This window comes from Ricinus communis, chromosome 8, assembly GCF_019578655.1.
Source record: "Ricinus communis isolate WT05 ecotype wild-type chromosome 8, ASM1957865v1, whole genome shotgun sequence".
NCBI classification, from domain to species: Eukaryota; Viridiplantae; Streptophyta; class Magnoliopsida; order Malpighiales; family Euphorbiaceae; genus Ricinus; species Ricinus communis.
The window spans coordinates 7318865-7333663 of record NC_063263.1 but is presented as its reverse complement, the minus strand read 5'-3'; the positions used below and the strand labels follow the sequence as shown (position 1 = coordinate 7333663).

Below are 14799 nucleotides of genomic sequence, written 5' to 3'. Positions count from 1 at the left end.
AAATCTTAACTAATAAGGATTCACATCTCATATAGGATAAATATAACCTTTCTAAATAAATATAATAATTTAAACAAAGTCCTAATTATGTAAAATTATATGTGTGGACATCCAAAATAAACTGCAAAATCCTAATTTATATAAGTCATGTAGATAGGTCTCATAATATAAGTCAAGTTAGGCCCAAAGTCTTCATATGCTCCAAGTTAGCTTCTTTTAGTCTTTTAAGCTCAATTAGATTCATTCAAGCTCAATAAACTGAATTAGATTAATGAGCCTTAAACTTAAATTCAATTTTTCAATCTTTAATATGTCTTTAACCCAAATGTCTTGAATATGGAATTGTAATTTGAATCGAACTAGGACTCCTAGTTGAATTAAGATTCCTTTCGTTGCTTGAACTCCTAATATCATCATGACTCTTAGTTGAGTCATGACTCCTTATTTGATTAGGATTCCTTGAACTAGCAGGATTTGCATGATCAAGACTCCTTGGTGGAGTAAAATTCACTGTGCTAGTTTGGTTCGTATCAGTTAACTAATGAAATCTAAATTTGAATTAAAAGGATTGTGATATATTCTATTAGAATAAATTCAAAGTCAATGAATATTTTTAATATTTATACCTCTTCAAAATATTAAATAAACACTTCATGATAACATTTGAAAACTAAAAGGAATAACTACATCTGTATTGTTTGAATTTTTTAAAATTTAACAAATCAATGTATAAGAATTTTTTCAAACAAATTAGTTGTTAAACCTACAAATCGCAGACATTCTTGTGTCTTTAGCAAGTTACCTTCAAGTTACCAAAAGATGAATGGCCATCGTGGCAAAATATGATTTAAAAAGAAAAAAAACAAAAAAAACAGTTTGCTCAGCCAGTATAATGAGATGAGAAAAGACATAAATACCTCTGGGCCTGCCATATAAACATATAGATTTAGGAATTTTGACTTTAAGTATCTTCTTCTATTTCTTCTTTTTACATTCTACTTCTTCTTGGTTTCTACTGCTTTTTCTTTTGGAGTGCATTATAGTTGGATTTAGGTGGGATCAGTGAGATTTAAGTGAGATCAAACAACGTCGTTGAGATGGTGTTGATGCGTTGGGAATGGCTGCAACATCATTTTTTGGGGATGGAAAAGGAGAGGAAATGAGGAGTTATGGCTCAAGGTTAGGGTTAGGATTCATGATTGGAGTTGGGTTAAAGATTGGAGGAGAAGTAATGTATTCTAGTGAGTGAGAAGAGAAATAATCTAGATTTGGATTTAGAGAAGAAGATGATTTTACTCTTCCTTTTTTTAGTTTTTGATTCATAGATACTAATAAAATAAGCGAAAATGGTGATAGAGAAGAAATCATCTATAAATAGATTTTTCTTCTTTTTGTCTTCTACCCTTCTGAGTAGGTGAGCCCTATTAGGTTAAAACCAAAAATTTAAAATAACTAAATTGATATTATCATATAATTTAAAACTTTAGTTAATTTTAGGGTTAATTTAAGGAAATGGAACAAAAGCTATTTTTTAATTTCATTTTCAAGAGAAGTACATGAAACTGCAACCGAGTGGGACTAATTTTGTTTCCATGTCACCATTAAATCTGCTAAAAACAACAAATTGTACGCAAAATACAGGTTGTACAACCAATTTATCATTAAAATAAGTTCACAGGTTTATCAAAATTTATAAAAAAATATTATATGATTTTATTATTTTATAATTTTTAGTATTTGTATCTATTTTCTATATAAAAAAAATATGTAATTACAGATGACAATAAAAAAAATATTTCATTGTTAAAAAATTTTGATTTGTAGAATTCAATTAACTTCACTCCGATCAGCTATAATTATCAGGTTGTATGTTTTTATTAATATAAGTTTAGAGCTTAATAACTCATTATTTTATTATTACCGTTAAATCGCAGTTTAAAAAGTCAGTGATCTAATAAAATCGATTTAACAATGATGTTTTGAGTTATTAAACTCTAAATCTATATAACGACGGCTGATCAGAATGAAAATAATTAAATCTTTGCTGATCGATACTTTTTAATTGTAAATTATTTTATTATATTATTTTTTAAAAATAATAAATTTAACATGCATAAAAAGAGTGTTGAAATTACTCAAAGTACTTCTTGCTGAAGTGTCAGCGATGGAACTCGTCTATTTGTCGCTAAAAATAGCAACGGAAATGTGACTGCTCAATCAAAGGGATAACAGTCGCTTTCTCAAAGACGAAATTGAAAATATAGTCACTTTTTAGTGACGGACAATAAAAAGAAAATTGTTGCTAGTACATTTTTATTAAAATACCAAGTCCACCTGGTTTTTTTATTTAAATTAAAGGGGCTTAAAAAGACGTTGACCTTTTTTGAGTAGAGTTAATCTATCTCTCCAGTATTCATTTTAGCATAATTAAACCCTAAAATGGAGCAATTAAACCTGAAAACTCACACCAGCGTTTGGGGTTTTCTTGGCTGTCTGTTGACTTTCGGAAATTAAAAGAACAACAGAAAAACGCGTAATCCACAAATTCAGACCAAAGACCTTCCAGTTCCATAGCTGCTTGTTTGACCCTGTAAGCATATTTTTCAAGAAAATCCTTCATTTTATGATCTGTTTCTTGATTCTTCTCTTTGCATCCCCAGTAGTTTCGCAGAGATCGAGACAGGGGACAATATCATGGAGATGGAGGATTCAGCTTTACTTTACGAAGCAGCAGCCAGGGGATGTATGACAACCTTAAACACATTGATCCAAAAAGACAAACTCATTCTTCACAGAGTTTCACTTACCTCTTTCACTGAAACACCTCTACATGTTTCAGCTTTGCTAGGCCATCTTTGTTTTACCATAACTATTCTAGAATTGAATCCTGGGTTGGCATCGGAGCTCGATTTCCGCCAACGCTCTCCGCTTCACTTGGCTTCTGCTGAAGGCCACACTGAGATTGTCAAAGCTCTGTTGCGTGTCAGAGATGGTGCTTGTTTGGCTCGTGATCAAGATGGTAGAATTCCTCTTCATTTAGCTGCCATGAGAGGCAGAATTCAGGTTATTCAAGAATTAGTCACTGCCTGTCCTGCATCGGTTTCGGAACTGCTTGATGGAGACACAGTTTTACACTTGTGTGTCAAGTATAACCATTTGGGGGCTCTGAAGCTCTTAGTATTGATCATGGAGGAAGAAGATGAGATTGTCAAAGAAAATCAGGAGGGAAACACAATCTTGCATTTATCGGTCAGGCTAAAGCAATCCAAGGTAATTACTATCTTGTTAGGCTCAATCAATGAGGAAATTTCAATTATAAGACAAATTTACATTACGATTAGAAAATTGTGCACTGCAGACTATAAGGTACTTGCTTTCGCTACCAGGAATAAAATCCAGAGCAAATGCCTTGAATGGAATGGGTTTGACTGCCTTGGATGTATTACAGCTGGGCTCCAGGGATTACAGAACTCTAGAAATTCAGAATCTTTTGATTGAAGCTGGTGCTAGAAGATCCAAGGAGCTAACTAGCAGCAATTTCACGCTTATGCCTAATAGTGGAGCAAAAAGTGCTAGTTCTTCTGCTGCTATTTTTCCTAGTAAATCATCGCGAAAATCAAAATCTTGGTTTAGCAAATGCATGAGATTATTAGAATATGACAGGGAAGAAACACGAGGCGCATTGATGATAGTAGCTACTGTAATAGCAACCATTACTTTCCAAGCTGCATTAAACCCTCCTGGTGGTGTGTGGCAACAAAATTATACAAATAACTTAGGTGGTCCTGCTTGCAGTGACACAAATGTATGTGAAGCTGGTACTTCTGTCTTAGCTTATGCCAATCCAGAAGCCCATATTACTTTCTTGACTTACAATAGCGTTGCATTTGTTGCTTCTCTCAGCGTCATCGCTTTGATTGTTGGAGGATTTCCTCTTCGAAACAAGTTCTGTGTGTGGCTTCTTGCGCAGGCCATTTTCGTCACAGTAACATTCTTGGCGTTCGGATACCTAGTAGCAATTGTTACAGTGACCCCATCAAGTCTTAGAAACAGACTCAGAAACCTTTATTTCAAGTTATATTGGATTTGGATTGGAGTACTTCTATTGGCTTCTCTGATTGAAGCAATTCGTTTTATTGCTTGGACAGTGAAGAAGCTGCGCAGGTGTTGGCGTAAAATCTTGAAAGCATACACGAGAACAAAAGGCTTATGTCTCTTACAGAGGGAATGATCAATTTGTAGAGTTGTAGGACAAACTTTGAATCGTATTCAAATATCTCTTTGTTCTTTTAGTGAATAAACAAATGGATATCATAGTTCAGGTCAATGCTGTAATTATGAACTCTTACGGTTACAAGAGTCCGAGTTTAGGTAACACATACAACAAACATATTATTATCAAGATGAAAGAGTAGCATAAGTTAGTTAGCTACAGCTTCTACTTGCACTTTTCATATGGAAATATATTAATGAGCATTTATATATACTACTGAAGCTCCTGAAACCTGCCAAAATTCAGAGCTTTCTTGCAAGTTTATTCTCAGGAATATATCAAAAGCAGGTTTGAACTGGTACGGATTTTTATATTTAGATTTATTTCTTGTCCCTACATGTGCTACAGGTGACGAGAGGTAGAGGTGAATTAATATCATGAAGATTCAAAATTACTTCATGAAGCAGCAAAAATGGGATATATTAGTTACACCCTTCAACAGAATGATTCAAATATACCAACTCATTCTTCATAAAGACTCAGTAGCCCCATTCAGTGAAACTCCATTAGACATTTCAGCTTTACTTGACCAATCCTAAGAAGGCTTCAGAACGCGACTCATTCAAACGCTCTCCCCCTTCATTTAGCTTCTGCTGTGGGACACACCGAGATTGTCAAAGCTTTATTATATGTGTCAAAAATGATAAGATTGTAGAATTCCTCTACATTTTAGCTTCCATAAGAGGCAGAGTTGAAGTAATTCAAGATTGGCTCACGGTTTCTCTTCTCCTAACTCCTGAGTCAATTTCAGAACATGGAGAGACTTTCTTCACCTGCCAGTTAAATAAAATCATTTAGAGGCTTTAAAGCTATTAGGCCTTGATAGCCGAGAGCTAGAGGCTGATAGCTGGTAGCTAATAACTGATAAATTAAATCGTTTTATAAAATTTTATTGGCGATTGCTGTTAGTATAATGACCATTGAATGTATAATTTATTGTTAAATATATTTTATTTTATTATATTATATTTAATGATATAAATTAATAAAAATAATTTATAATAATTAAAAAATTATATTTTTAGCTCAATTGTATTTATTATTTAAAAATATTTTTAAAAGTTATTTTAAAGTATAAATTTAAATTTAAATTCTACTAATAAAAATTTCTAATTTCAAATACCATAATTTTAAATATTATAATTATTTAACTATTAAAAGTAATTTCAAAATAATAATTATTTATTTTAAAATTTAAAATCTTAATTATATGAAATCAATTTAAAATAAGTTATTATTAATAAGTTTTAATAAGAAAATAGTGTTCAAATAAATAATAAAAAAAATCAACTATCAGCTGATAAAAAAAACTCTAAAATAGAGCTGATACAATCAGAAGCTGATTATGACTAAATCAACTATCAGCTGTTGTTTCTTAAGTCTTTACTAAACGCTTTAATATATCTGTTCGGTGAAAAACAGCTATCAACTGCATCAAACATCTGAACCAAACACCTTCTTAGTTACCATGTGTAAGAAGAAAATAATGAGCTTGTCAAGGATAATCGGGATGCTAATAATAATAAATGATTTTGACAACTTTAAGTATGTGAATTTTTGTCAGATAAAAAAAAATATTGTGGTTACAAATCATGACAAAGAAAAGGTATCTCATCATTAAAATTTTCAATTTATAAAGATCAACCACCTTTATGCTAATTGTCATCATTATCATGTTGTATGTATTTGATAACGTAAGTTTAGAGCTTAACAATTCCTAATTTCAATATTTGACTGTTAAATTGCAATTTAAAAAGTCATTTATCCGATGATATCAATTTAATGGTCAGACAATGACGTCTTGAGTTATTAAGTTCTAAACTCATATTATCAAATAAAAGAATTATGATAATGATGGCTGATTGGAATGAATATGACTAAATATTTGTCAATCGAAACATTTTAACGGTGAGATATCTTTTTTTGTTACGATTTATAACTACATATCTCTTTTTATCCGAAAAAAAATCATATATTTAAAGTTGTCAAATGATAAAACCACAAAGTAGTTTTTTGTACTTATTCCTAATAATAATAGTAGTAGGAAAATTCTATGGTTACTTTGTTTAATCATATTTTATTTTAATCCACCAATAAGATAATAATAATTTATATAATTTTCTTTACCTATAATTCCAGGTTACTAATTAAAATAATATTTGCTAAAGTAACAAAAGATAATTTTAAAAATCCATGCACCCTTAAAATGTACAAAAGTTAGCTTAATTTGTAAAAAAATATAAAAATGATTGTTATACTCGTAATTCAACAATAATTTTACGATTACAAAAAAAATTTAATATTTTTCATAAATCATTAAATTTCGTAAAAGTTATCATTTTTCCGCAACTAGTTTCAAAGATTAGTGTAACTTATAAAAGAATATGAAGATGATTGTAATTTTTTGTAATTTAACAATATATTTTGCAATTACAAAAAATTTAATATTTTTTGTAAATTTGTTAATTTTTTCATAGATTGTTAAATTTCACAAAAGCAATCATCTTTTTGTAATATCAATCGTTTTTTACAACTAGTAACACTTATGAAAAATAGTATAATTTGCAAAAAAGTATAAAGAAAATTATCAATTTTCATGATTCAACAATATATTTTGCGATTACAAAAAAATTTAGTATTTTTCATAATATTAATCATTTTCTCGCAACTAGTAACACTTACGAAAAAATTAGTATAATTTGTGGAAAAATATAAATAAAATTGTCATTTTTCGTAATTTAAGAATATATTTTACGATTACGAAAATATTTAGTATTTGTCGTAAATTTTTCATTCGTAAATCATTAAATTTTGTAAAAATAATTATTTTTTCGTAAAATTATTCGCAATTAGTAATATTTATAAAAAAAATAGTTTAATTTGTGAAAAATATGAAGATAATGTCGTAATTTAACAATATATCTCGCGATGACGAAAAATTTAGTGTTTTTCATAATTTGTCAACTTTTCCGCAAATATATGTTGCAAAAGTAATCACTTTTTCATAATATGATTTATTTTTTTGGCAACTAGTAACACTTATGAAAAATTAGTATAATTTATGAAAAAAATATGAAGATTGTCATTTTTCGTAAGTATTAATTATTTTCATAATTATTAAATTGCAGAGGGTCCAATACATTGCAAGTCATTTTTATTTTTAAAATTTTAAAAAATAAAATTTAAACTAATTAAAAAGCAATAGTGTTTAATATAAAACAAAGTTACTTTATTTTAAATAAAATTACCTTAGAAAGCACCACAATAATAACTACGAATAACAACATTTAAGTTTTGAGCCTGAATTAGTAAAAACTATATAGTTAATCCTCATCATGGGAGGTAATTAATCAGTTATGATCTACACATTAATCTTAATAAATATAATTTTTATGAATCATTATATCCAGCTTTTTTCTTAGAAATTATTGGTAAATATAAACTTTCCCCAATCTGTTATCAAAATAATAATAATAATAATAATAATAATAATTTTTTTTCTTAAATCAGAATGTTAATATCAGAAAAATGAATAGGCATGTAGCAGGATTTATGGATGACTCTTCTAACGTTTAAAATATAAATAGTTATGAACAATTTTACCGGCCACCGATCGTTACGAGGCAGTCGTTGTACAAAATCTTATGTGGATGATTAAAACAGTTTTATGTTGTTGTCACGTTCTTCATCTATCCAAAATGGTTTATATATTTCTTCACTCCTAAAAGATTGTAATTTTTTGGATTATAGTTTGGTGTGACATAATGTTAGTGTTATAAAAATTTTATTTTTAATAAAAATAAAATTATTAATTTTTTAAAAAAATTTATATAATCGGTAGAATAAAATATAAATATTGATGAATTTTGCACTTATATTATATTTAATCATTAAAAAAATAATTTACTTTTCTATTAATAAGATTCATTCAACAATTGTAACGTCTCTGTCCGATCTGGACCTAATTATTAAATTTTCTTTCTTTACTATTCCGAACCATGGGGTCTAGCAACCTGAAGCTCTAACTGCTACTGCTCACTCTTAAATATCATACATAACATTGATGAGGGAAAAAAATAGAGGTAAGTAAAACTCAGGAAGATAATAAATAAATAATAAAGGAGAACAAACAAGGATTTAAATAAAGTTCATTCAAACCTATGCTATTCTTGAAAAATTTTTTTTCTGAAGAAAATATTAGTATTATTTTGAACATAAATATTTAATAAAAAAAATATTCTAGCTAGATAAATGAAAATTTTTAAAAGTAATTAAATAAAGAATCACTACAATATGTATTTAAAACTATAATTTCTTTTTTCTAATCTGCAATCAACTATTTGCATAAGCTCGAACCAATCTAGAAAATATCGATACTAATTAATTAAAAATTTCATACCATGAAAAATAGTAATAAATAAAATAAATATACACTCATAGATATACTTTACCGATCTCTGATAATTTCGAGTGCAAAAACGTCTTATCGAGCATTCCAAAGCGCAAATCCTAATCACAGGAATATAAATATAAATAACATATTACTGAAAAAAAGATTAATCGTTTTAAATACATATTAAAGTGATTCTTTATTTAATTATTTTTATAAAATTTCATTTACTCAGCTAAAATGTTTTTGATTAAATATTTATGTTCAAAATAATAGCAATATTCTTTTCAGCAAAAAAGTATTCAAGAATAACATAATTTTGTATGAATTTTATTTAAATCATTGTTTGTTTCCTTTTGTTATTTATTTATTCTCTTACTGAGTGTTACTCACCCCTATGTTTTTCCACCATCAGTGTTATACATGATATTTTAGAGTCGTTTTAAGATTGAATCAGTAGCAGTTAGAGTTTCGAATTGCTAGACTCCATAGTCCGAAAAGTGAAAAGAGAAAATTGAATAGTTAGGCCAAGATTGAACATGAGCGTTACAACGGTTGTGATTAAATCTAACAAATCTAGTGGCTTAAAATATATATGATATCAGTATTATATGACACCGAATTAATTACCTTTTAAATTATATAGTTCTTAAAAAAAAAAATACTATAGTTAACATTTTTTTGATTATTAATTTAATAAGTTATTATTAAATATATCTTCTGATCAATTAATATAGATATTGTCACCACAATTTAAAATTGTAACTTTATAAAATTGTTTAGAGAACAGTGATACATATTAATGGCATTAATTTAAAATTAATATTTTAAATTTACACACACACATATATATATATATATATATATATATATATATATATATATATATATATATATATATATATATATATATATATATATATATATATATATATATTAAAAGTGAACTACTTTTTTCAAAAAGGAGAATATATCACTCATATCTTTTTTATTAAACTATTGAAATCCTTATTTAAGAATTTAAAACTCTTACTTAAGAAATTAGATCTTTAACTTAAATTTTTATAAATAAGTAAGGAACCATTATAAAGGCTAAGAAAACTAAAATATAAGATAAGTATTTTCAATTGACTTGAGCTCAACTTAAATTCGTGCTTCAAAAATTTAAATTTAGTTAAGACTAGTCAAATTGATAATTTAAATACAAATAAGTTTTAAAATTTCATATTTTACAGAGAAAAATAGAAAAAAAAGGAGAGAAATAAAAAAATCCACGTACTTATTTTAAATAAAAAAATAAAATTACTTAGATTACAATAAATAGTAAAAACTTAAAAATATTATGTTTAACTCTGATTTAATATTTTTTTTATTTTTAATCCATCTAAAAGTGTAGTTTATTTTTTCTTTTCAATTGCTAATTTAAAAATTAAATATCTAAAATATTTTTCATGAATTAACATAAATTTCGATATGTATAGATAGTTTTTACTTACTCAAACTTAAAATTACAAATTACTATACACGATTTTTCTTTTTGCGTTAAATTAAATTTGTATAATTTAGTACTTATAAATTAGTGACGGTGCTATTATTAAATGTCACAGGGACATCCCTAGAACTGAAAGACACTGTGATTGGCTCCACATGGGAGAGCAAAAGTGCTTCCCGCACTAAATATTCCCCCAACTCTTTTCGGATAGGGATCACACGTCAGCTAACGTGCTCTCGTACAATAAATAATACTTAGTACCGCTACATTACATAGGACCAAACATCGCTACCCTCTTTTACACTGGGTCCCAGAAACCAAGGGTTGAGAATAAAGATCTCAGATATTTCACTGTGAGAAGAACCGGCCTAACTAATTCCCAGAACAATTTTCGGCTCTTTGAATTTATAAATATATTTTATCTGGTAATTATCCGAATTATTAAGTTTAATTTTTTGAAACCATTAAATATAAAACAGAAAACTTAAGAAATTAAATTAATTTTCTAAAGATTATTTTAAATAATATTTCTGATTAAATTATTAAATATTTAAATTTTATTGATTTCACAATCTAAATTCCCAAAATACTCTCTAGATAGAAAGGTTTTCTTTCTTCAATTTTTTCTTTGCTACTAGTTTTTCTTATTTTCTTTTAATTTCCCAATAATTAAACATAAAACTTAAGAAAATAACAGCAATAGAGAAATCAAATCAAATCGAATCAACAGGGACAGAAAATCAATTAATAACTTTAAATGAAGTATGAATTTTATTTTTTATTTACAGGATTTGTTTATTTACTGGAAAAATAGGTCCATATACTTAAAAAGACAGGTCTTAATGTTAAGAAAAAAAAGGTTGTAATAACGGTTGTAAAACATTTTAATGGAGTTTAATTATAATTTTAACAAATTTTATTAAATTTTTTAAAAAATTTAAATTCTTTATTATGAGACAACTACTTTTAATTTAAAGTTGTAACATCTCCTTTCTCTTTTTCTTTTTTAATCTTTCTCTTTCTCGGTTTTATTCTGATTCTTTTTTACTAAAGAATACTTTTATTATATAATATTTTCTAAGAATTAAAATATTAAATTCATTTACACTTGAATTAAATACAAATCTCCGTTCTTCAAATCAGTGTTCTTTTCTTGAGAACCAAAAGAGTTATTATTTTATCGTATTTCTTACACCAATTTTTATTTGCAACCGATTCAAATTAAAATTTTAATATATAAATGAAATACATTTCCTATGGAATATCCATAAACGCCGCGTAGACATCAATCTCTTAACAAACTAAAGACAAACTAACAAAAAAAATAAAAGCCTAACCGATAACTGCCACGTGTCTATCGCTTCCTGATCGTTAAAATCACACTTTCTTTTACTCTCTCTCTTTCCCGTTCTTTATCCTCTTCAGAACTTTTTTTTCTTTTAATTCTTATTTTATTACATTAGACACCGTTGTTTCTAGAAATATATCCAGAGAGATCCAAGGTTTCCGGCGAGTGTTTCCCAGTTGCCGAATAAGAACGGCGGCGATGACAGATTTAATCTCCGGTGAGGCCTATCAAGAAACACATTAATCAATGTTAGATCCATTTGTTCTATTCCGTCTCCGATCCAAAACGTGGTTCAACAGGAGGAAAAAAAATAATAACAACATCAAAAAAATCAACTAGATTATTGTTTTATTGCAATAATAGAAATACTTTTTTTCTTTTTTGTTTGTTTGTTTGTTTGTATAAGTTTTGGCTTTCTTGTATATACAATAGATTTTTCAATTTTGTTTTGTACAGTGTTTGTAATAAAAGAAAAATTGAGAAGAAAGTGGCAGAAATGAATTTGAGCGCGGCGGAGGATGAATCGGAGAAAGAAATCCATATACCGGCCGAAATAGATTGGGAAATGCTTGATAAATCTAAGTTTTTCTTTCTCGGTGCCGCGCTCTTTTCAGGTGTATCAGCTACTCTGTATCCTATTGTTGTTTTAAAAACAAGACAACAAGTAGCTCAATCTCAAGTTTCTTGCATAAAAACAGGTTTTGGAATGGTCAGGCTTGAGGGCTTTAGGGCTTTATATAGAGGATTTGGGACTTCTTTAATGGGTACAATTCCTGCTAGAGCCTTGTACATGGGTGCGCTTGAGGTTACTAAGAGTAATGTGGGGACTGCTACGGTTGGGTTAGGTTTTACTGAAGCGACCGCTGCTACTACTGCGAATGCGGTCGCTGGGCTGAGTGCTGCTCTGGCTGCTCAACTTGTTTGGACCCCAATTGATGTTGTGAGCCAGAGACTTATGGTTCAGGGGGCAGGTAATGCATCAACTACGTGTAAATATTCAAATGGGATTGATGCGTTTAGGAAAATTATTACTAGTGATGGACTCAGAGGATTGTATAGAGGTTTTGGGATATCTATTCTGACTTATGCGCCTTCTAATGCTGTTTGGTGGGCTTCTTACTCTGTTGCTCAGAGGATGGTTTGGGGTGGTGTTGGGTGCTACTTTTCCAAGAAACATCAAGATGGGGTTAATGTTGATTCTAATAATACGCTAAAACCTGATTCAAAAACAGTAATGGCAGTTCAGGGAGTCAGTGCAGCGATGGCAGGTGGTGTTTCTGCTTTAATTACGATGCCACTTGATACAATTAAGACCAGAATGCAGGTTCTGGATGGAGAGGAAAACGGAAGGCGTGGACCGACTATTGGACAGACTGTTAGAAATCTTGTTAGGGAAGGTGGTTGGATGGCTTGCTACAGGGGATTGGGGCCACGCTGGGCTTCAATGTCCATGTCTGCAACAACAATGATCACTACCTATGAGTTTCTTAAACGCCTCTCAACCAAGAACCAAGAAGTTCTGCAGTGATATAGGAAAACGGGGAAAAGGTTTTTTTCTTTTCCTTTTTATTTTTATTTTCATCTATCTTTGTCTAAATGCTAGCTGTCCATGTTTTTTTCTCTTTTTCACTGTCTTTCTCTTTGTTTCCTTTGCCTGCCTGCTCAAGAAAAATGATCAATGTAAATGCATGCAGGTTTCCACCATATGTATATATATAAATATATATAAATTTTGTTCTCTTTCTGCTTCTTAGTATTGTTGTAAGGCATGGGCTTTGAGAATATGACTATGCCCATATTTTTTGCCTGTTTCATAATGTCCTCCATAAATAGTTCACAATGTTCAAGATTCCCATAATTTAAAAGAGAATAGCATGATTTAGGTGCTCTGCAAGCCTTAATTTTGTGTCTTCTTGTTCATGAGGTCAATTTAGAAGTTAATATTACAATTTCTTGCTATTAGTGAGCAAGTCAATTGAGGGCCAAGAAAAGAAAAGTTTGGTCTACTAGAGTCGTTTACAGATATGGGGTTCTCGAAAAACTAATAAGAGCTTATTGAATTTTCTTTTGTCTAGTGTTTTGTTGTGGATAACTGTAGTTAATGGCGGGGGCTACATGGTTTTGGATGGATCTGAAGCATGTTAGGGTCCCATACAGTGTCCACCTTTACATGTTGGCTTCACTCAAGAATCTGAAACTTGATTAAAATTATATAGCACATTATATTTGTTGTTCTCAATGTGATTATATTTATTCTGTAAGCAGCCCATCTATGCTGCTACTAAATTTGAAATTTTTTGAAGTGTTCAGTTAGTGCCTACTTTTGCTAGTCTTTGATCAGGCCTAGGAGTAAGTGGAAGAAAGGTGGTTTGTTTCGTAATTGGATCGTCGGAGCCTTCCAAACCCTAGTTAGAATCAGTCTGATGTGAGGGTCTAAGTGAACTCGCGGATATAGCCTTAGTTATAGTGTCGATGGAAGTCATTGGTAACATTATTTACTGAAGACTCATTGAACCTCAGGAATCATTTTGTTTTTGAGTTAATCTGAGCCACACATCAACTAGAGCAAGGATTCTTATTGTCGACTGTTAGTGGGAGGACAAAGTTGAGGTGATTCTGATTTATTTTGTTTCTTTTGTGGATGACTTCAATGATGAATGTCGGACTTGGGAAATCACTCAAGATTTCATGTTGGTCCAACATATTCAAGTTTAAACAGAAATATTAATTCTTCTTTATTTACAATCAGAAATTTTAAAGAGCTAAGGAGGAGAAGGCGCGATCGAACTCCTTATCTTTCTATATTATAAAATAAAGATGTGTTTAAATTTTTAAGGGTTCATCTATTATGGATTTCATTCTTTATTAGTGATTTTCTATCAATCTTCCATATCAAAATAAAAAGGAAAAAAGAAAAAACCAGTGTTCATGGCAAATCTCCTTTTCATGCTTTGCAAGTGGTCTGAGTGTGGTTAAGGTGCAAGCATTGGGAGTACATATAGTAGTAATAGTAGGAATTAGGTGTGTTATATATAATTGTATTTTGACCCTACAAGTATTTATTTTTAATTGCTTGTGATTTGAGAAAGGAGATAGCTTGGATATAATTCAGATAACATTATTTAGGTGATGCAGTGGGTGATGATCTAGTTTTTTTTCTTTTTAATTCTCTAAGGTCAGAAACCTGAAAGTGACCCTGAATATGGTTGGATCTAATAGAATCTGCCTTTTTATTATTTAAGGTAGAATTACATAATTAGTATCTCTAATTTTTAATTTCTGCTATTTAGTACTAT

At 29.4% G+C, this 14799-nt stretch overlaps 2 protein-coding genes across 4 annotated transcripts; both read left to right on the top strand.

Annotated features, from left to right (window-relative positions):
• Window positions 1-2414: 2414 nt before the first annotated feature.
• Window positions 2415-4484, top strand: LOC8284679 (ankyrin repeat-containing protein BDA1). Of its 2 annotated transcripts, XM_048377858.1 has the most exons (3): window positions 2415-2590; window positions 2661-3270; window positions 3359-4484. In XM_048377858.1, the coding sequence occupies exons 2-3, from the start codon at window positions 2695-2697 to the stop codon at window positions 4229-4231; spliced, it is 1449 nt and encodes a 482-aa protein (XP_048233815.1). In that variant the 5' UTR covers window positions 2415-2590; window positions 2661-2694; the 3' UTR covers window positions 4232-4484. The 2 variants fall into 2 exon arrangements, with proteins under 2 accessions (XP_048233815.1, XP_015576097.2); XM_015720611.3 differs by having other exon boundaries at window positions 2416-3270.
• Window positions 4485-11546: 7062 nt separating this feature from the next.
• LOC8284678 (solute carrier family 25 member 44) lies at window positions 11547-13256 on the top strand. Of its 2 annotated transcripts, none has more exons than XM_048377859.1 (2): window positions 11547-12117; window positions 12202-13256. In XM_048377859.1, the coding sequence occupies exons 1-2, from the start codon at window positions 12000-12002 to the stop codon at window positions 13029-13031; spliced, it is 948 nt and encodes a 315-aa protein (XP_048233816.1). In that variant the 5' UTR covers window positions 11547-11999; the 3' UTR covers window positions 13032-13256. The 2 variants fall into 2 exon arrangements, with proteins under 2 accessions (XP_048233816.1, XP_025013512.1); XM_025157744.2 differs by having other exon boundaries at window positions 11548-11720; window positions 11960-13256.
• The last annotated feature ends 1543 nt before the right edge of the window (window positions 13257-14799 follow it).

Excerpts from the sequence above, each read along its gene's own strand:
- LOC8284679 (XM_048377858.1), top strand. The coding sequence starts at position 2,695 with ATGGAGATGGAGGATTCAGCTTTACTTTACGAAGCAGCAGCCAGGGGA. Across the intron at positions 3,271-3,358 it reads TCAGGCTAAAGCAATCCAAG|ACTATAAGGTACTTGCTTTC; the intron begins GTAATTACTATC and ends TGTGCACTGCAG.
- LOC8284678 (XM_025157744.2), top strand. The coding sequence starts at position 12,000 with ATGAATTTGAGCGCGGCGGAGGATGAATCGGAGAAAGAAATCCATATA.